The 22,092-nt window shown below is 42.3% G+C and overlaps 1 protein-coding gene and 1 long non-coding RNA gene across 4 annotated transcripts in view; one reads left to right on the forward strand and one right to left on the reverse strand.

Annotated features, from left to right (window-relative positions):
* Positions 1-18,036, reverse strand: part of LOC143508634 (uncharacterized) — a 49,103-nt gene extending 31,067 nt beyond the window's left edge. The window contains exons 1-4 of one of the 2 annotated variants that reach the window (XR_013129408.1): positions 17,363-17,387; positions 7,687-7,939; positions 7,360-7,432; positions 2,087-2,161 (exon numbers count right to left, since the gene is read on the reverse strand). This is a non-coding gene — a long non-coding RNA (uncharacterized LOC143508634). Of the gene's footprint in view, positions 1-2,086; positions 2,162-7,359; positions 7,433-7,686; positions 7,940-17,362; positions 17,388-17,914 lie in introns of those variants that run through there. The other variant, XR_013129409.1, reaches the window with a different exon arrangement.
* tob1a (transducer of ERBB2, 1a) lies at positions 17,638-21,382 on the forward strand. Of its 2 annotated transcripts, none has more exons than XM_076997289.1 (2): positions 17,638-17,873; positions 19,347-21,382. In XM_076997289.1, exon 2 carries the CDS (start codon positions 19,513-19,515, stop codon positions 20,485-20,487), a length of 975 nt encoding a protein of 324 aa, XP_076853404.1. In that variant the 5' UTR covers positions 17,638-17,873; positions 19,347-19,512; the 3' UTR covers positions 20,488-21,382. The 2 variants fall into 2 exon arrangements, with proteins under 2 accessions (XP_076853404.1, XP_076853405.1); XM_076997290.1 differs by lacking the exon at positions 17,638-17,873 and adding an exon at positions 18,033-18,189.
* Positions 21,383-22,092: the final 710 nt, after the last annotated feature.

Below are 22,092 nucleotides of genomic sequence, written 5' to 3' on the forward strand. Positions count from 1 at the left end.
GAAGATATACTCAATTCCATTTCAGCTAAATCTTCAAAATCTGGGGATACATTTAATCATTCAGCTCCACTGTAGACTAGTAGATGAACTTTACATTAAAGGTTTCAAAATTAAATTGCTTTTGGAGTTCAAAACTTATCTGAAAATGTGAAACACGTTCCGATAATATCATATAATCCACTGAGCAAAGGAATGAATATCTCGAACCTCCTCACTCCACAAATAATGTAAATATTCTGTGTTACTGACTTTGCACCACAGTGTCATTACTGCTACAGTTCCTCTGTCATCCTAGCGAGACGGGCTGATTTCAGAAACAGAACAAAATTTGTCATAATTCAGCAGTGGTTGTGTGCTGCGGATACCAGTTTTGTGCTTCCATTGATGGCAATGGAATACCTGACTGCAGCTTATAAGACCCTGGAGTTCCTCCATGCCTGTCAGTACAGGGTATGGTGTATGGTTTGCTAGGACCTGTTAGCACAGGGCCAGTCATGCTGTGCTGTCTTATAACATCGTGTGGGTGGCAGCTTGAAAGAAAAAGCAGGAACTGACTTTAGATGCTTTTGACAAGGGCATGCGCTAGGGTGGTAGCTAATGTGTGAACAAGAAAATACTTAAAGTAGTGGGATTTAATTACATGACAAACCTAACTTAGTTAAAGAAAATAATATGATAAGCACAGGGCTGCAGAATATATTTAGCATGGATTCACTCTATTAATACATGTATGTACTTGGAAATTCAGTCTGATGCAGTGCTATTCTACAAAGTCAGTTTACAAGGAGGAAAAAAAAGTCATTAGCATTGCCACAAGAGACTAACAAATCTTTAAAACACACACACTGCAGAGAAAGACATAAGGGTTCCTCAGCCCATTTAGTTGTTGTCCTTGAAAGGACATAGGGAGGAGAGAGAGAGAGACAGACAGACAGAGAGAAGCACAGGAACAAACTGGAGTGGGAGAGGGTAGGCACTGACTAAATAATACATCTTGCTGACTGAAAGTAAACTGAATAATCCTTGGGTGACATTACCCAGAGCTGCGCATGTAACAGGCCAGCTCTCTGCTCCCTCTCAGGCCTCTGCTGTAAGAAGGGCAGTAGGTCACGAGGCTCTGGCCTCCACACCCAGCCTCAGTGGGCTTCCAAAACAGCACCTTTATTTTTGTCTCGGACAACAGATTAAAAACCATGTTTGTGCAGGAGCTTGCCACGTTTTACCCAGAAACCATTGAGAATATTAACGAGCAATGTGAACGTGTGGGGTTTGGTTTCTGTAAAAGCTCGGTGGAGCTGTACCGACGTGTGAACGCCACAGAAGAAGGGTCAGGAGGGTGTCGGCACGTTTGTGACGAGGCGTGTGCTGCCGGTCTGCGGCTCTGTAAGTGTGATGAATGATAACCATCATGGATGACACCCTCCTTTCAAAAGAATTCATCACAAACCAACCTTTCAGTAGAATGAATCATGAACAGGCTTCAAGGTATATGACCTTCATAAGAGAAATTCAATACTTATCCATATCCGGGCTGTGAACACAGTCCGGGGTCCTGGGGAGCAACCCTGGACCTTAATGTCACCATGTTTCTTACATTACATTTAAGAACTTGTTCTTCAATGACAATAAATAACCAAAACAAGTGCTGTATTTTAGAGATCGAATCACAGCCCTCAAAGGCCAGGTCCACATTTGCTGGACTCGTTTTACTTTAGAGTCAGATGGGATGACAAAGAGACTAACCAGTTGTGCAAACTGTTCAGTCGGCTACCAGAGATTACACAATCCAGGATCAAGCGTTTGGATTTGATGGCAAGGTTTGCAGTCACGCCTGGATTTGTGCTTAAATTTATTTCTGTTACATTGACATTTTCTGTGCTTTCTTACACAGAACAATAAAATCGAGAACAATCAAATTTATTGCTGGTGCTAGTCTCCAACTTAGGGTGTTGTCTGTGTTGATTTGAGTCTCTCTGAACCTGTCATGGCTGTCCAGTTGCATCAGGTGTGAGGACTACAGTTTGGGATAGCTCAGTGCGTGTATGTCTTATGGCTCAGAGATCTCCTATCATCGTTTAATACTCACACCTCTGTCAGCACAGAATGTCCACCATTGATATGCTGTTCCTCCATCAGCCAGAGAACGTTCACCATGTGTTGTCTGTAAAGGGAAAAAATTGTGTAGAGTGAAAAGACCTGTGTTGTGCAGCAAAATATCCAAGAAAGTAAGATTCCCAGTAGATTGCCTAATTAGAAAGAATGCTCAAACTTCGCCGTGACATGCGGCCTCATTACTGAAGCAGGGTTTTATAGGAAGCCTCGCTCTCTGATTACAATGGATTACATCAACTTATGCATGAAGGCATCTGTCCAGTTACACAAGAACACCCACTGCATGTAACATGAGATTTCCCTGTCAGATTATATAGGGCTCCTGTATGCTACTCCCTTTATTCTTTCAATCTCCTTTTTCCTCCCTCCTGCTTTAAGCCTCATATTTCACTTTGGTGCTGGCATGTGTAATATTTTTAGATGTGGCTTGTGTATTGATTGTATCTGCTTTCTTATCGGGGGACCAACTGTATGTTGGCTGAAATCCCCAGCCCACTGTCCTTGAGATGCTATATTATTTAGTGCTTTACCCTTCCCTCCGATAACCCTCCCTCTCCCTCCCTCTCTCTATCTATCTCTCTCTTCATCCCTTCTTCCCTCTCCCTCCCTCTCTCACTCTGCCTTCCCCATCGGAGTGATGTTTTCAGAGCCAGTCGACACGTTCTTTCTCGTTTGACTGGAGCGAGGCGGGGTAAAAAAAGCTCCGGCCTCCCTGTTCTCCTTCATGCTGTGACGTGGGCCCTGCTTCAAAGTGGAAAACGCTTTCAGTCCTCCCTCGCTAGGCCACCCCTGCTCGCCCGCCCCCGAGGCTGGAATAATAGCGGAGTAGCAGAGGGAGTGTCTTATTGCGTCCGACGTTTGACGTCACCTGACGATGGAACATGCGGGTGGCTGAACATGTTTCTCTCAGATGAGAAGTGCTGAATGGTGAACACGATCAGGAGCTTAAGTGTTGTTTGAATTCATGAGATAAAGATAGAGAGGAAGAGAAAAACAAAGAGACAGGACAGATGAGAGAGCTATGTAGGTAAAATAATGACAGCGGAGATTATTAGTTTCCCCTCATTGGATTAGAGCTGCAGGACAGTTGCAGCGACAGTCTGTGCTGATGAGATTGAGTCTGTGCTGATGAGATTGAGACTGTGCTGATGACACTGAGTCTGTGCTGATGACATTGAGTCTGTGCTGATGAGATCGAGTCTGTGCTGATGATATTGAGGCTGTGCTGATGAAATTGAGACCGTGCTGATGACACTGAGTCTGTGCTGATGATATTGAGGCTGTGCTGATGACACTGAGTCTGTGCTGATGAGATTGAGTCTGTGCTGATGATATTGAGGCTGTGCTGATGAAATTGAGTCTGTGCTGATGACACTGAGTCTGTGCTGATGACACTGAGTCTGTGCTGATGAGATGGAGGCAGTGTTGATAGACACCGCTCTGCTGGAGAGACCATGTACCCCAGCAGGCCTTGTGAGCTCCCGAGATTCTCCTGCTTCAGATGTTTTCTCTCCATCCATCCAGCAAAACACACACACTCTGTCTCTCCGTGTGTCTGTCTCTCTCGCTCTCTGTCTCTCTCTCAGTCTCTCTCTCATCACTCTTTCTCCACCGTCTCCTCCACTTCTTCCCCTTCATACCGCTGCAGTGCTCCTAGGTCTCTTAGCTGGCTTTTGTAACCCGACCCCAAACAGCACATCGACTCTAATACAGTGCACGTCTGTCCTCGTTTGCTCTTCCTCTGGCTGACGTACGTGGGTTTCTAGTCTCCACACTTCGCGTTATCTTCTACCATCGGAATTCCCGTCCGGTGTGCAGAGAGGTGGAAGGGACCGCTCATCCACAAAGGTGCCTTTTCCAAAGCCGTGGTTCCAAAACAAGCCCCCCATTCTCCAATATAGAGAACGTCTCCCATTCTGACTGCACTGCTGAAACCAAACCCAGCCCGACATGTTGTCCTCAAACGGTAATGATGGCCCATATCGCAGCTGGAGAGTTGACAGGCTTTTTGGCGGTGGTAGTTTCTACGTGTCCTCCGTCTGCTTTTATACTTCTATACTGAACCACTGTGTCAGAAGGGAACAGTGGAATTATAGCAGGATTTATACCCTTTGGAAGGGCTCCTTCACAGGTTTATGTGGTAGCTGATTTGGTGACTTGGGGTGTACTGCAGTAATTTATTGTAATTAACTTAAAGTGCTGTAAAAGCATTGATTGTTAAAGGGCTTGTTCAAGTTACACAGAAAACCTTCATTTCAACATTAAAATAATAAATGTTAAAGACAAAAGAAATCTAATGGATGCTGATGTGAAACAGTATAAATATCCATTTTACCTAAAATGTATTTAGGCTTTACTTTCAGTTTTCAGACACAGCTTTAATGAATTTATATTGGTTCATTTCTCATGTTTTGATGTATGATTTAAAATATTATGGTACCACTGGGAAAGGAACATGACATCGTTAACTGAAATAAATAAAACATGGGAAGGACTTCACTGCATGTACATTTAACTGAGGAAGTCAAGAGAAATCCAACCTTACCATTAATCTCCTCAAAAGTGTTTTGGACTGCTATGTGATTTTCTGTAGAATGACCACCTTAAGGTGAAAATGTCTGCCATTAGATTCTAACGGCTTGCCTTCTATTTTCTATACGTATAATGGAGGGAAGTTCTTTTCCAATGCTTTTCTTCAGAAATGTGTTCCACTGTGGGCCTGTAGCCTCATCTGTTTAGCAGACATTCCACAGCATCTATGTGCCATAACTTGCCTTTTACGAGCAGCACTCTGAACTCCTGCTCTGAGTCCCAGAGAAGTTCTGCTAAACTGATCCTTGGCTGCTGTGGTTCGGTTTTTCCACTCTCCCCACTCCCCTCCCTCCCTCCCTCCCTCCCTCCCTTCCTCTCTTTATTTCTCCTCATCTCTCATCCTTCTCAAACAGATTCTCTGCCAGTAACCTCATTCATTTAATGAAAAAATAGAAATTAAAAATTGTGAGCTTATGACAATAAATGAAGCCATCCAAGGCTTGGGCTTTGTTGTTGTTGTCTTTGTTGTTGTTGTCTTGGGCTTTGTTGTTTTTGTGCATGTCTATGCTAACGAACAGTGGAAAGCTTGGTTCATTTCGAAATGGCAACTCTATGGTTTGCTATCATTTTTATTTATGACTTGGGGTTGAGGGTTGTTTAGAATTTGCTTGCATGATTATCATACGAATACAGTGTTTTTAGTGATCATTGGAACAAGTTGTCCTGACCCACATAAATAACGTGATTCCCTGGTTAGTGTTTCGAAGGGCAACAAAACATAAGAGAACTGGATATAATCACATTCTGAGAAACCTGTCACGGTACCACCCCTGACTCCTCCCTCGGGCGTGTTAGTGTTCACATTTACGTTTGTGTGTGTTTGTATGTGCGTGCGTGTTCATCTCTGTTATTCATGTCACCTGTCTCCTATCTTGTTAACGTTATGTGTTGCACATGTGTCTTGTTTATGTTCTTCTGTTTTAAGGCCGCGTGTGTCTACGTCTTTGTCAGTTGCTGTCTGACTAAGTCCCCTGAGTGTGTCGGTTAGTGCGAAGCGCTATTGTTAGTTTTACAATAAAACATCTTCGTTTAAACCTGCGCCAGTCTTGGCTCCTGTTCCTGCCTCACAATGTCATATACTTGGCATACTAGGCAATACCAAATTTATGGGTGTACATTTATATATATTATATATAGCATTGGAGTGATTGTGTGCCACTGGCAATAATTTACATGCAACCAACTGATCACTTTGGTATATTTGGTCCTGGTACTCCACTGGGTGTGTGGGGGATTAGTGTAACACTATTATTTCCTCTTTAAGAAGAATTCAGTGAAATATATTTTGATGCAGGTTTAGGTTCGATTCCCAGGCCTGGGGCCATGACTGAGGTGTCCTTGAGCAAGGCACCTAACCCCAACTGCTCCCCGGGCGCCGGGCCAGGGCTGCCCATCGCTCTGGGCACGTGTGATCCACAGCCCCCTAGTAATCACTAGTGTGTGTGTGTGTTCTAATTGCACAGATGGGTAAATGCGGAGGACAAATTTCGATTGCGGTGAAAAATCACAATTGACAAAATATGGCACATTTCATTTCACATTTCATTTCATTTCATTTCATTTCATTTTTAATAGCTGCAGTCATGGCCTTTACCTGCAATGCCAAACATTTTTGTAACCAGCTACCTGTAAGAATGCTGTATTATGCAGACCTCAAGCTTTATAATATACTATTTGCATCAACTATCCACCTCCTGGCATCATTTTAAACACAAAAAGGCTGCACCTGAACTGTTGTGTGATGTGGATTAAAGAGCCCTATGGTCTTTTATGCAGTGGTTCACTGGTACTATGGTCTTCCAAATCCTTTCAGCTTTCAAGGCAGCTAATGATGTCCAGACACCAATAGCTCTGCTGACATCATCATCATCGTGGCGGGTGGGGGTGTTCACTGTTTGTAATGCAGTCCCTGTCCTATTAATAGCTATTACATTATGCAATGTGTGTGCCCATTGCAAACCAACGTGGATTTGAGTTTCACAGTAACATAGTGGGATACGTAGGGAAGGTTCTGGTGTTCCTGTTATGTTCAGGCTGATAATATGATAGAATAGTTTATGTGAACATTTGTAGGAAAAATATGAAGCTGTAGTTTCATAAGACATAGGTTTGCGTATTTGTGAGTGTAGGAAGGGTAAAGTTTTTCTATTCAAAAGCTGATGTGAAAGAAATAAAGTCAGCTGACACAACATTAAGGGCCATCACAACGACAAGGCTCGTAACAGCTATGAGGGGGCTCTTATTCTCAACACTGACATGGCATACAATTGCAGTATGCATGCAAATTATCTTTTCTTACAACGCCATTCAACAGTCTCATACAAAACCACAAGCACCTATTCCACTCCTACTCCTGTGTGCTCCCCCATCACATTTTTGCATTGCCTGACACCATCCATCACCATGGTGATTGAGCCCATCTAGTGTCTTCCTTTATATCAGCAGGAAGAGGGAATTTGGAAATATCTTCCCCACCGTATACAAGTGGCCTTGAACCTCTTGAGCCCTCCAAAGTGACAAAATCCAAAAACACCAAAAAGGCCATAGACATAGTCTTTTACCCCTCCCACTGACCTGACAGCCCCGCCCCTTGGTTTTGCAGTTGGCCCTCCCTCTAATCTTTGAACCCACCCCATGCCTCTGGAGATTACTCACCTTACGTAACATAAGCAGTAAGGCAGGCGGACCCGGCACGTTCTGATGAAAAGAAACTGTGCTTGAATGTCACCTATACAATGAAGGGGGGGGGGGGGGGTGAGCAAGGAGAAGTGATCTGTATAAATATAAGTTGCCATGGTGACTCTGACATCACCGCCACCTAACAGGCAGGAGAGTCTCCATGCGGGGAGAGTTCCATCAGCGGCGATAGACGGGGCTAATACCCAGAACAGAAAATCCACCGGAAGACCTCCGGAGGCAGCAATGGATTTGATTGGAGCCCAGTCATGTGTGAGTGAGCTCGGACCACGCCCCCTGCCTCACCTTGCTGCTGTGTGATGTGCGGATTTGTGCACTGTGACATTCAGGTTCCACCGTCAGGTTGTGCGTCTGTGCGTCTGGGCTCGCCCTCTCACAGACCCTGCTTGGAAGGGATGGCCATGATGCGTGCTGAGGGCACTCAAACCCTGGACTCCCAAGGGGACTGCGAGCTGTAGCTCAGCGCTCCTCAGCTTCCCGAGCCGTTAAAGTGTGGGGAGTGAAATGGCCATTTCCTGTCCCAGCAGGGCGCTGCCATCTGGGTGACACATATTTGAAGAGTCCGCTAAGGATTTACAGAAGTGACCTGACACAGAAGAATCTCGCAAACGGGAAAACAGCTGCTCGATTTATGGCATTTCTCCATATGCATAATGCAGCATTGGAATCTAGGATGAAATTAGAGAGGAAAGCAAAAAAGGTTATTAACAGCCAGCCTCTACGTTTTCAGTGCAGCTCACACTTACAAAAAGGTGGCTGGAAACCTGTTGGTTGGTAATTGGGTGTGTACCCAAGTTACAACAGCTCAGAGGTATTTAACATCATTCCACTGTTAAGATTTTTGTCCCAGTTCTCATGGTGCCAGGTGCGGAAGACTGATACATACTGTTTGTTTGTTTTGACCGTGGCAAATAACTGTGGAAAAAATATTCATTACAAACAAGGCCAAGATAAGAAGATGATTTCAACAGAAAGTTTTTGTTTTGTTTTTTATAGAAATTCTGCAGAATCACTGAATTTTGGGGAAGCAGCATCATATTATAAATAGTCACCCCAGTCTTTGCACTTTGGGCACTTGATTTGATTCCTTATTTAATGCACTGCCTTCATAATAAAGGAAGGCAGAAGGGCAAATGCAAACACAGCTCACAGTTGGAGCTGAGCAACTGACATGCAATAAATAATGATCAGCTCCACCCCCTCTCCCTGAAAACCTACAGTCCTTCAGCTTCTTTAAGCGGGCTTGTGTTTTGGTATTAGACTGAAGAACTCACACATATTCTGGAGAAAAAATAATAATAAATGATGGTCATACCTGGCACTAAAGACTTCTTAAAACTCAAATATAGAAGTAAAGATGTTTGCCAGTTGCGTTTTAAACCCCTTTTTATCACAAGCAGAAACCTTATAGAGTGGGGTGACAGAGTAAGAATACAGGGATAGCAAAGCCTTCAGGTCACTGAAATCAGCTTTCTTGGTGTATAATGAAGGGATTCAAATCTCACAATGCAGCCTCAAGATTCATTAATGGCTTATTACTATAATGACTGTCCTGGCATGGTTCTTGTGACTGGAAGAAACCTAAGGAGTTCAGGGAGCGGACTCAGTAGGTGAAGTGTGGTTCATGGTTCAAGTAGCCATGCCAATTAAAACACTCGGCAGTGAAATCTTGTAATGTGAAGGGTTCTTTGGCGTGAAGATTTGAATAGGCATGCAGCAGCCCTAACCTAACCTAAGCTGTGCTAGGCTTTTGCATCTGGGTAGTAAATCTCAGTGACCCTCTATAAGTGTGATGCCATGTATTAGTATTCATGACTGTAATAAGCATTTAAGATTTAAGATTCCTCTACGTGTTTGGGCTGTAAACCGTTCCTAATTCAAAGTCCAGTGTCAACATTTGGACCGAGGGAAAAAGCATGGGAAGAAAAGAGTGTCCACCGCTGTATTATATGTATATTCATCATAGCAGCTGTGTGTGTGTGTGTGTGTGTGTGTGTGTGTGTGTGTGTGCGTGTGCGTGTGTGAGAGTGTGTGTGTGTGTGTGTGTGTGCGTGCGTGTGTGTGTGTGTGTGTGTGTGTGTGAGTGAGTGTGTGTCTGTGTGTGCGTGCGTGCGTGTGTGTGTGTGTCTGTGTGTGCGTGTGTGTGTGTGTGTGAGAGAGAGAGAGAGAGAGAGAGAGAGAGAGAGAGGAGAGAGAGAGAGACTGGGCACTGTGCCATTCTCACACGATCCTGTGTGTAAACATCTGTGTGGGATGCACCTCAGAACTCCGATATTGAGGATAAGCAAGTGTTTGCACTGGTCTTTCCTTTTGCATTTTGTTATTCTTTGTGATTTACCATTGTGTCTCATAAATACATCACTGCATACACATTACACATTCATCAAAGGTTCATTTCAATTTTTTTTGGTCTAGTAAATGCCTACTTCAGCTACACTGGACATAAACACAAGGGAATTTTAGCAGAATAAAATGAAATATTAGCTATGTTGTAACATGAAGGACAATCACTATAAGAAGTAGCTTCATTATTCAACCTGAACATTATAGGCTTTTCCTGCACATCATTGGTTTCATTTGTCATAAATAAGTCTCCTAACTATTTCTAACTATTAAGTAATATGCAAAATAGAAATGTCTCAATATTTGTCTTGAAGATTTTTATGAAGTGTTATTTTAATAAGATATTTTTTGAGAGTAGGAGTGGTAAAAACATTATTGAAATATTTGCATGCAAAAACATAACTTCATGCAGACCTGGAATGTGGTTTAAAATTCTAATTTACTATCGCAAATCTTCCCTTAAATCCTTCAACAAATTCAGACATGTGCCATATGTCAGTTCACAGGTGTTGCAATCAATGTTGTTGAGAAATGCAACGGACACTGAATGATAAGATCTGTCAATAATCAACAGAAACGCTCATCTATACAAAATCCTTGGTGTCAAATACCACCAACAGTGACAGTTTATGTCCAGTTGGATACAAAAGAAACTTTAACAGTGAAGACTGTTGAAAACTTACCAATGTAGATTTTGTCCTGTAGGCTATGTTATTGTTTCTTTTTTTGTAATTCGAAATCTAAACATTTGAAAGCATGTTACCTGTTAAAGGAAGGTGACTTTTATTTATGATTTATGGATGTTTTGACATCACTACACCATAATGTTTTATCTTATGTGTAGTATTAGTGCATAATTGCACTAATGCAGCTGTCATGCACCCCCATTACAATATTACCCCATTACATGCTAGTATTGACCTCAGGTTGTACTGCCAATGGGAATTCTCCTCTTCAAATCCATTTAAGTTTAGCACTGGGCTGTTATTTTATGTCTGATCCTAGTTTTAGACATTCAGGCTGAGCATGAGAGCTGCATTAGGAATGAGGTGGGATGTTTGAACTTTCAGATGCATTAGGTGTCCATGAATTATTCCTCCACCATTAAAACTGAGCAGCTTTGTTTTAAACTTCCAGTGCAAAATGAGACGTCCTCTCCTTCCTCTCTCTAGCTCCGTGGTCTGCTGAGATTCTACCTCTCATTCATCAGGCCGCTATGCCTCAAAAGTGGCCACAACACATTTCCTTTCTATCCCTCCTTTAGTGTTAATTGCTCATTGCCTTTATCCCCACTTCATTTTTCATGTGTTGAGATGACGCATCACTTGAGATGTGTGCTTGCTTCCTCACATATTGCCATCTCTCTCTCTCTCTCTGATCTGTGCCTCAGATGCTGCACTCTCATGCCTCTCTTCACCTTTGTCTGTTGTCAGGACACCTAAACACCTGTTTGAATATAGTGGCATAAATATTTCCCAGAGTTTTCAGGGCTGGTATTAAATCAGTGTGGTGAGTCAGACCTGTATTATTTCTTTATGTTCTTTGTCTCCTTCCAGGTACCACAGCAGGACCATAAACCCCCTCAGTGTTGTGGCTAAGCCCTCTGATCCAGGGTCAGCTGTCACCCTTCCTCTCACACCCTTTCCTCGCCTTCTTCTCCTCCCCTCACACCCTCTCTTCCTCTTCCGAACGAGAGCTGTCTGCCATCGCAACACCTCAAGGAACTCAGAGGAACCACTTGAAGCTTTGGTATTCTCTGTTTTCTGTTTTACGTCCTCTGCAACACCGGAAAAGGTGTTACACTCCATACCCCCCACATAAACAGGACCTTTACACACCTTCACGCTTCTCGGTGGGTCTCAGCGTGCCAGGGCAGCGGTGGTAGCAGCTCCCTTCAAAGCAGACTCTGGAGCCTTTTGTCAGGGCAGTACCGTAGACCATCTAGAGTCCTGTCTGGGAGACTCTCTATCATTTATCTATCATTTTATCCTCTTCATCTCTTGAATGTTTTAAGTGCAAACTTCTTCATAGGTTCAACTGAGGTAAAAGAGGTAACCAGATCATGTTTGCTCTTGGGACTGGCCAATTAAAAAGCTCCATTTTGTTTAAAATCCTGCAGTGCTCAATGTTGCCATTATGCAAAAGCTAGGGCCGAGGGAACATTACCGTATGTAAACACAAATATAGTGAGGCAACAATTCAATTACAAGAAGTAAGAGCATAAATCAGCAACTCCTCACGGAGAAGGATAAAATGGCAGCCGCGTGTAAATGGAGGTGTGGACGCTGCATTCGACCTGTCACAGTGGCTGAGACGCAGTACGGACTCATTTCAGTTAGTGCAGCAACACGTGCACTACAGTGAAAAAATGCATTATGCCACATCCTAGGATCTAAGAAATTTCACTAATAAGAAACAGGTTTACTAAATCAACCTTGGGTTGAAGTAATGAGCTTTCTGGGCAGGGGGTTCCACTGGTTGCACTGGTGGAAGGTGTGAAATGCTTTATAGTACATAAGGATCCCCTTCCCCCCCGCCAGCTGTCAATAAGCACGCCCTCTTGCAGCCCTGAGCTGGTGACTGATGCACAGTGCCCCCCCCCCCCCCCCCCCCCCCCCGTGTGCACATGCAACCACACATTCTTTAAAACTCCATTATCACACTTATCTCACTCTGCTCTGCCAGAGCACCGACTACAAATGTTGTGTAAGGGAGGTTCTCGGTTTGGTTTGGCGTTTAGGAGAGCTCACTTCATGGCCTAGACGGCTCCCCTGATTAGTCAACAGTACAGAGACATCTAACATATTGACCCAACTGTTCGAATTCGCTCAGCCATAGAGCAATGGCTGCATGAGAAGAGCAAGCGTGTATGGGTCACAGGAAGGGACAAGATTCCTTTTGTCCAGTGAGAGTTGGTGAATCAGCAGGAAATGCACTCAAACTAAATGAGTGCATTATTTTACAACAAGCTCTCAGTATGTTTGCTATTGTCATTGGTTTGTTGTTGTTATTGTGTCTGTATGCATTTGTGTGGGGGTGTATATGGGTCTAAGGCATGTTACGGTAATGATCCCTAATGAAGGCCGACTGCACCATTAGAGACAGAATACCTTAACGGCCTTTAAGCACATAATGGAGACCTAAACAGACTTCATTTCTAAAGACTGGTGCTGGTGTCCAGAAGAAGGGCTTCCCTTTAGATCTCTCATGAGCTGGAGTCACTAACAACCACATCCTGATATCTGTATATTTGTATGTATTTTATATCAATGTTATTGTGAGGATACAAAAGAAAAAGGAAGCTTACCAAACAAACAGATTTCATTTTCAGATTATTTTTCTAAATATGAAACCTTTCTGAAGAACAGCACACTTCCATGTAAGGGAGCCTCTTTCTGCTGAGGCATGGTTGTAAGGACTGGCTTATAGTAACTGTTTTGGGTTTTATGGTATGGAAAGCAACATATTTATGTTTTAGTTGTTGTGATGTCAGCAGGGAGAGAGTGAGACACGTGTGGGAATGGAGTGCCCTTTTTTTCTCCATTTGCAACACAAATAATAGAACACTGCAGTAAGCAGAAATAACAGAGGGCAGAAGGAAACAGTGCTGGCACTAGTTCTTGAGGTGTAGGGACACTGCAGCAGTGACAGGGTGTCCTGAGCACGCAGGATCGAGGAGCAATATGCAGCACGGGGGGGGGCGAACAAAGGGTGCCAAACGAGACACAGGTGCAAGCAGTCAGTTATCATGTGACTGGGAGCAGGGCAGGTGTGATGCGTTTGTGTGTGTGTGTGTGTGTGTGTGTGTGTGGGTGGGGGGGGGGGGGGGGGGCAGAGGCAGTGGGTGTGTCCCATGGGCAGGGCACCTGCTGCAGTAGTAGGTATTATGGCTTTCAGTCACATGGCTGAGCTCATGGTTTCTCATTGCATTTGAACAGGTGAAACAGACAGAAGATTTCTCAGAACATGGGCCCCTGTGAACCTTCACACCTTAAGATAATTCAACATCCCATTCCTTCTTCTGTTCCGTTAGGCAGCCATAACAAGGTTAGCGAGAATGGCTGTCAGTTCACATTTGAGCTGCTGTCAAAAATGTCAGAATACTGAGGTCAAATATGTGTTTACATATAATTTGTAATTCATATCATTACAAATTCTATTGTAAATACATAATTGCTATATATAAGAAAGTCTAAAAACCTGATTACTATAGACAAAGAAGTTGGCACACAATCTTATGGCAAGCATGGAACTGAGAAAGATCCTGATGGCTAGAATTATGGAAACATTGCTAGCTAAAATAATTGAATCCATTGCATTTTATCACCACTGAGTACCAAATTAATACAATTCTATGGCACCTCATCATGTGGGGACTTGGAATTAGTGTATTACACTTAAAGTGCAGGAGCAGCATGGTAATAGGAAAGTGTCATGAATCATTAGGCCTATAGAATATATGATAAAACAGCACATTTCAGGTAGGCTCATTTCTAAAACATTCCTGGTATTTCTAATACAATACTAATTCCAAATGTATCTGAATTTAAATTGCATCTATTTTCCACTCAAATCCAATATGAATGACAAAATATTCAAATTCAATTAAATGTGCCTTTCATTACATGTAATTAAAACGATTCCCATTTCTGAGCATAACTGAAACTACTTTGAAAGGTTAGAGGCTTTGCCCACCCTCTTATCCTTCCATGCATAACTTGACTGAGGACACATTTCTATTTTTCCTGTCAAAACAGAGGAAACAATATAAGCTCATTAGAAGCCAGGGCATGCCTCGTGATCAGCACTCTCTCTCCCTGGTGAGAGCAGACGATCAATAAAAAGGTATTTTTCATTGTTGTTGACGCAAACTGGGTCATGCACCATCTGGGCTTTTCAGCAAGCTCTGGCACTTTTCTGCAGCTAGGAACTATCGACTGCATTCAATGCAGTGCATCTGAATTATGTAAAATGTAGTTCTGAACTCTGGGGTTTCACAAAAGCACTAATGGTGCAGCACATAGCACTCATGGTAACAACAGTGTTTACATGAAATGCGTTGGTGGGAGAGGTGTTATGAGTAATCACTTAACATGCAATTAAAAGCAAGGATGGGAAAAAAAATGTGTGCCTGCTGACATGTGCTAGAATGGATTTAGTTAATCTGGCTTTTTACATAGTCCATCTGATTAAAAAATCTTTGAAATAGCCTAAACAAATGAATTATTAGTGTTAAGTGGTTTTGTCTTAAAGTTAGTATGATTAAACTCCATTCCTAGTATGATAGTTCTCCATTCCTTTTCCTTATCTTGGTCTAGCATTCATGTACAATAAGGAGGTAATATGCAACTAAAGTAATGACTAACACATGGTTACTTTCATACGGGTCATTCTCTGTCGTATGAGTTAGGTTTTATCTGGAAGGAGCTGCACATTAACCACCTTTAAAGTTTGTTTACAACTTTCCATCCCAAAATAAATGGCTGAAACGTGTGGCATGTTAGCCAGCCTGTTTAAAGACTAACTTCAGGGAGCCATGTAAGGAATTAAGACCTGTAGTAAAACAAATGAGACTTGAAAACCTGAAAATAACTTAAAACACTAATCATGTGGCAGTGATCTTATATCAAATACAGTTCTATAAGTGCAGCAATTTCCAAACTACAATGTCACACATGGTTTTCTCCCTAAGATCCCTATGAATTTTACACTTTTGCCCTTGGTCTCCTTTCACTTTCCCCCTTATTCACACATTCTCATCTACTGTAGATCTCACATCAAAGGAGAGCAACTGTCTATTGTGTGATCTTGACTGGGTTCTCTGTTTTAAGTAATAGCAACCGGTGAGGTCAAATACTCTCCGCCCTGAGCCTGGTTGTTAAGGCGGGGGGTGGGGTGTATCAGGGGTGGGGGTGTGGGAGGGGGGGTGGAGGGGGAGTACACGTGGCTGAGGTTGCTTGGATTTGGTTGTGGGTGACCTTCATATTAAACACTGTCAGTCACTCTTCCAATCTGGAAAAAGAGGCTTTTTCTTGGATATTAGCCCTATGACAGATGTGGTGAGTCAGAAATATGGCAGCCATTAGATATGACCATGCACTGTTCCCAGACCATCACTGTAAACCTGTGCAACTGTGATATATCTATTATAAAAACAAGTGCATGGCATAACAAGAGAGAAACTGCACATGTTATATTGGTTGTTAGAAGACCCAAGTTAAGAAAGAAGGCTGTTTAGAACATACTGGTATCTTTACCTCCTCCGTGCTCTAGGCTGCAATCACTCCTCCCTTGGCAGAATGTCAGATCATTTTGGGAATTCATTGGAGAGCCCTGTCTTACTGTTTTATAGTATTGCTGATCTTGAAGAAATTCAAATATTTAATGATCCTCTCAGCACAAGAAAGAACAAAGTTCCAGTTCAGAAATTCAATTAAACGTTGTATGTTCTCAACAAAAATGTATTTAGAACAGTAAATAAATGTACTTATAATGAAGCCTGAAGACACTCATTTTAATGAGTTGTTAATTGTAGAGAATGACTGGCACAGCCAAATACGATGTCTGAAAGCCTTCTGTACCACTGTTCTCTGGCCAGAAAAACACATGTCGAGATTTCTTAGGACTGCAGTATATATAACTGGCAGTATGCTAAAACTGTCTCTGCTTGTGCCACGACCCCCTGAACGCATGTCCAATCACATCTCCACCTCAAGACCAGTCAGTCAAGGCATTAAGGGACATAAGAACCAGCTGTAAAATAATAATAATAATAATTTGGTTAATAATATCACTCTACAGTTAGGCCTATATTGAGATTTCTCTCTGTACTAAAGTAAAATGTCTTCAATAACTGTACATGTTCACAGTATTATTACCATTTTCCAGTAGTACCACCACCCCAAAAATGTGAAAATGTTACTGTGACTTATGCATACTCTAGTCTTGTCCTAGGTTAGAGGTTAGCATTGCTTTCATTGGAAAAGGAAAAATGGGGCAAATTATCATTTCAAACCAAGAAGGGTTTACTTTTACTTTGTTTCTTAATAAAGAAGAGTCTAGAGGCTTTCCTTGCGTTTAAAAGTGAATTGGCTATGACGTCAGCACCTAGATATTGGGAGTCTGCACTGTTCACGAGAAGCTCGCGTCTCTTAAGATAGAGTTCCTGCTGCCGCTAACCCCACTGTACACCCACCATACCATTACTGTATCGCTCCACAGGGGCTCATAGGGTTGACAGGCGAAAATATAAAATAACTCGTATGCAATTATTCGTATTCGTATTTCCCTTTTTGGAGCAGTCGCCAAAATGTGAAGGTAGCTATAACAAGCAGCCCAGTTTGCTCGTTTATTGCTGGGTGAAGAGGAAACTTTACTCCATTTGTCTTTGTTTTAATTTTGTCCGAATCGATAAGACAAAACAAATACTCATTTTTTTGTTATAAAAAGAAGACCTTTCTTACAAATGACCGTTAGATCTTCGAATTTATATTATGGTCTATTTTACTTGATTGCCCCCCTAAGCGCATTTTTAATAGATCATGAGCATACGAGACGATTTAAGTCTCACCTAAGAACTAACTGGTAAAATACTAATTTGAGAGGTCAAAGATATTACCATGGTGTAGAGCAGCAACTTTCTGTTGGGACCACTATGTGGAACTAGGTAACGTGTGACGTCGAAGTCCTTTTAATGGGCGAAACTCCGTGTAATGAAATTGGTTGCATTTTGATTGAGTGCAAAATAAACCAATGAACACAAGGAACATCACTCGTGGGGCGGGTTCTTGTTGCGAGTAGAACAAATCACAGATCTAGATACAATGTTCGTATTGTTTTGACCTTTGAAACCGCATCACAGCCCACCTCGTGTCCGTGGCGGAGGAAAACTATAAATACAGGAGGATGACAGTAGTCGGAGACGAAGTTGTAAAAACACCCAGGTGGTGGGGTTGGAAAGACACTTATAAAAAGGTTAAACGGAGAAAAAAATCGTTTCCGACGTCTGCAAACTGGAATACATTTTTTATGTTAAATTACTTAATGTGAAGAAAATATTTATACCTACAGTTTTCTATTTGCACTAGTTAACGGTACTTCAACTACTACTGAGAGACCTTTTTTAAGAAGTAAGTATATGTTCTTTTTACATTACCTACGAGGCTCTCACCGTTTGTAGCCTGTTTTGTTCTTGACGACGTAGGATTGACTTGTCGTGCAAACTGTAGCCCAATACTGTAATTAAAAGATACTAACAGAACTTAAATATCCAGACAACTTACTGCGTCAGTGGTAGGCAAGAGGGCTCAGTTATCTGGGAGGGGTTGTTAACTATACTAAAACTGAACAGCACCCAAGGATCACCGAAAACCAATGTTTCCTGCCTAGTTAATTAATTAAATTATCGAATTCTCCATTCATACTAAGCAATATAACCGTCGAGAGGTAGGCTTCTTAATTGCTTTTTCTCTGTATATTTGTATAATTCGTATTGCATTAATACCTCTTGCTTCCGTTTTTTGTAATACTTAAGAAGTATTGTATTGAAGCTTCAGCAGGCTGCATGCATTAAGGGCGCATTCCCGTTTGTAATCGAATGGTTTTCTTGTTACGCCTATGATATTCCTTACCATTTTAGCCTGCTAGTAGCCTCGCAGTTACAGAGAATGAAATCTAAAACCTGTTCAGTTATTTCTAAAGGATATGAGCAACAATGTTGTAAATGTGTAGAACCTACCTATCTTAAAACACGACAGAGAACGGTAGTCAAAATTGCAGTGAAGTAAACAAAGTACATTGCTGGAATATGTATAAGCGAAAGCATTTAGTGCTGTGGTTGGACACTATCTGGGTACCGAACGTTAACACTTTTTTAACGTTTCGGCACTCATCAACGTAGTCGAGGTTTCTAAGGGCTTCGACGTGTTATTTACAAATTTAAATAATTTGTACGAGATCTTGTTCAGCGCTGAGTACTCGGAAAGATTGGGTACAGTCGTATCTGGTCTAGTGTAAGCTAGTTATTATGTAACACGATCAGATCCGCCAACCCAGAGCTGATGCCTCTGACGCCAAACTGCATACAGCACGCAGGCTTACGTCGACAGGACTGCCTCCCCCCTCCACGGCAAACTGTTGTGAACGACCAAGAGCAGGTTCTGCTCTAAATTTGGATCGTGACAAATATTGAATATTCACTAGAGAGCATTGCACCCGATTTGAAATCATTCGCCTTTGTAAGCATACGGCACTATTTTTGTACCAAAATGTATGAAAGCGATCGGTTGAAATGAAGTATCGGTGCATAAAGGAACCGACAGCGCTGCTTACCGGTGAAGTCTTCTGAAACAACGATTTCTGGGCTGTAATTTCAATAAATGTTAGTAATTATTATTTCTGCGTTCTTGAGCGTACCACATCAGAACTCGTTTTCAATTCCGTGCTTTAATTAAGAAACCATAATAAGTGCGCATTAATTTTTTTCCAGTTGTGGAGCAAGCATTTTTAGATCAAAATCGGAGGACCATCTGTGGACGTGTTTGTTTAGTAAATTTCTGATTGTAGTCTCTGTGTTTAACATGTTTCTCTTTGCTTTTGTCAAGGAACTGGATCACTCATCTGTGGAAAGAGACATTTCCTCTGCAACCAGCACTTTGTTCCTTTGGCTGGGTCCATCTGAACCCTGTCCTGTGGGAGACGTAATACCACGCAAGATTTTGACCAGCCTCCGGAGATACGAACGTTTTGTACTTGGGCAATTCAGCAGCTATGCAGCTTGAAATCCAAGTAGCACTCAACTTTATAATTTCATACTTGTACAATAAGCTCCCACGGCGACGTGTCAACATTTTCGGCGAGGAACTGGAGCGGCAACTGAAACAGAAATACGAGGGGCACTGGTATCTGGACAAGCCATACAAAGGTTCTGGGTACCGCTGCATACACGTTGGGGAAAAAGTGGACCCAGTTGTGGAGCGAGCAGCCAAAGAGAGTGGGTTGGATATGGAAGATGTCCGCAACAACCTGCCTCAGGACCTTAGCGTCTGGATCGACCCCTTCGAGGTGTCGTACCAGATCGGGGAAAAGGGACCCGTCAAGGTGCTTTATGTGGATGATAGCAATGAGAACGGGCTGGAGTTGGACAAGGAGATCAAGAACAGCTTTAACCCTGAGGCCCAGGTCTTCATGCCCATCACCGAGCCTGTGGGACCCTCGCCCACATCCAGCTCCCCGTCCCCTCCCTTCGGCCAGTCGGCCAGCGTCAGCCCCAGCTTCATGCCTCGCTCCACCCAGCCTTTAACCTTCACCACTGCCACTTTCGCCGCCACCAAGTTTGGCTCCACCAAGATGAAGAGCAGCGGCCGGGGCACCGGCAAGGCAGCGCGGAGCTCGCCCACCAACCTGGGCCTGAACGTGAACAACCTCTTGAAGCAGAAAGCCATCTCCACATCCATGCATTCTCTCTACGGCCTCGGCCTGGGAGGTCAGCAGCAGAAGACGTCGGCCCTGTCCCCCAATGCCAAGGAGTTTGTGTTCCCCAGCCTGCCGGGCCAGGGCAGCCCAAGTGCAATGTTCCCTGGGGAGAGCTCCCTCAGCCTCAGCCCTCTCCAGTACAGTAATGCCTTTGACGTGTTCGCCGCCTACGGAGGTCTGAACGACAAGTCCTTGATGGACGGCCTGAATTTCAGCTTGAGCAACATGCAGTATTCTAACCAGCAATTCCAGCCTGTGATGGCCAACTAGGAAACAAAGATGCTACTAAAAATGACCAGAGATATGTGATGGGGTGGGAGGGGTGCTTATTTTCAAAAACTCTGAAAAAGAATAAAAAATATAAAATAAAAAAAAAAACAAACAGAAAAGAGGAAAAAAGGAAGCTTACACATGTCAACTGTACAGTCCCATTGTACAAGTCAAAGAGCATGGGCCCGAGGGTGAACTATGCCCCCTTGAGTTTTTGTTTTCTTTTTTTTTTTTTTTTCTTCCCAGTTTTCTTTTTTTTTTTTTATGATGAAGCTTGTAGTACTATATGTCCAAGCTTGGTTACTTACCTAAACTCAACATTATATTGTGTTTCTTTTGCCAACCAAGCACAAAATTATTTTTATTGACTGTTTTAAGATATCTCTACGAGGAATTAAAACACAAGTCATGGCCTCCTACAGTATTTAAGATATTTGCTGGACAGCCAATTTTCAGAGAATTGGCATAAAAACTAAGTGGAATTTCCTGGTCTTTTTTCTAATTGTATAATTTAATTTAGTACAGAGTTTGTAAAATATCAGAGTATATATTGTTTCTACAACATGGTATTGCATTTCTATCTTTTTACTACTCCAGTGATCTGTGATGGCTGCAGCAGCTTTTGTGTTATTTCTTTTTTTATTGAAATTGTAAAATGAATCCATCTTTAAGAACATCACCTATTCTAAAGATTGTGTACAGAATATTCCGTAGTGGTGGGATTTAAGAATATTTGCTTTTTGAGAAAAAAAACAAACAAAAAAAAAACTTAAGAGTTGTATTTTCTGTTAAGAGTTTAAAGATTTTTGCTATATTATGGACAAAATGTAATCGTATATTAATTTTGTACCTACATTGTGCAATACTTGATAAAAACAAACGGTATAACAAAGTATTTGGAGTCAGTGTCTTACATGTTGAGGGGACTGAGTTTATTAAGTTTGTATTAAAATGCTTGAAAATATACTGTTGTCTAACAATTTTTCTTTAATGCTAGGAAACTATGGTGTACTGACAACTATCAAACCATACATACCAGAGTTCACCCTTCAGTTCAGTGATAAAGTATTGTAAAGGCAATTTGTGTGATTTGCACATAATGATGATTCATTTTAATCTGCATACTAACATAGAATATATTTGAGCTTTAACTTGCAAACCCTACTGCAGCAAATGCAGTTGTGACCCAGCCGTAGAGGTTCTTCAAACTCTATTCTTGATTCCGTTTTAGAACCTTATGTCTAAGATGCTGAAATTAGTGCAACTCGACATAGTTGCTTTCCCTTTTACAGTGAGTAAATAAACTCCATTACTTTAAATGTACAAGTTTGGAAAACCTAAAGCAGATCAGAAAATCACTACACAACGGTAAATAGCAAAGTAATTTTTGGCTCCTGTGCCTTATGTATCTAGCTGCTGTAACTAAGCATTTTAAAACCAGTAGCAGTGAAGGGCATGCTGGCTTCAAACCCCACAGTGATGACAACTGTGCCTCTGGGCTCAGTGGTGTTCTGCTAAGATTCTTGTGGGAATGGCAGGAGTGGGTTGTTGAAATATGGTGTGGAGGTGGTAGTTGGGGGTTATGAGTGGAGGGGCTCTAGCAGT

The sequence above is a fragment of the Brachyhypopomus gauderio genome, chromosome 2 (genome assembly GCF_052324685.1).
Source record: "Brachyhypopomus gauderio isolate BG-103 chromosome 2, BGAUD_0.2, whole genome shotgun sequence".
Taxonomy (NCBI): Eukaryota; Metazoa; Chordata; class Actinopteri; order Gymnotiformes; family Hypopomidae; genus Brachyhypopomus; species Brachyhypopomus gauderio.

What these genes read in the sequence shown, in the direction of transcription:
- tob1a (XM_076997289.1), top strand. Translation starts at nt 19,513, where the DNA reads ATGCAGCTTGAAATCCAAGTAGCACTCAACTTTATAATTTCATACTTG.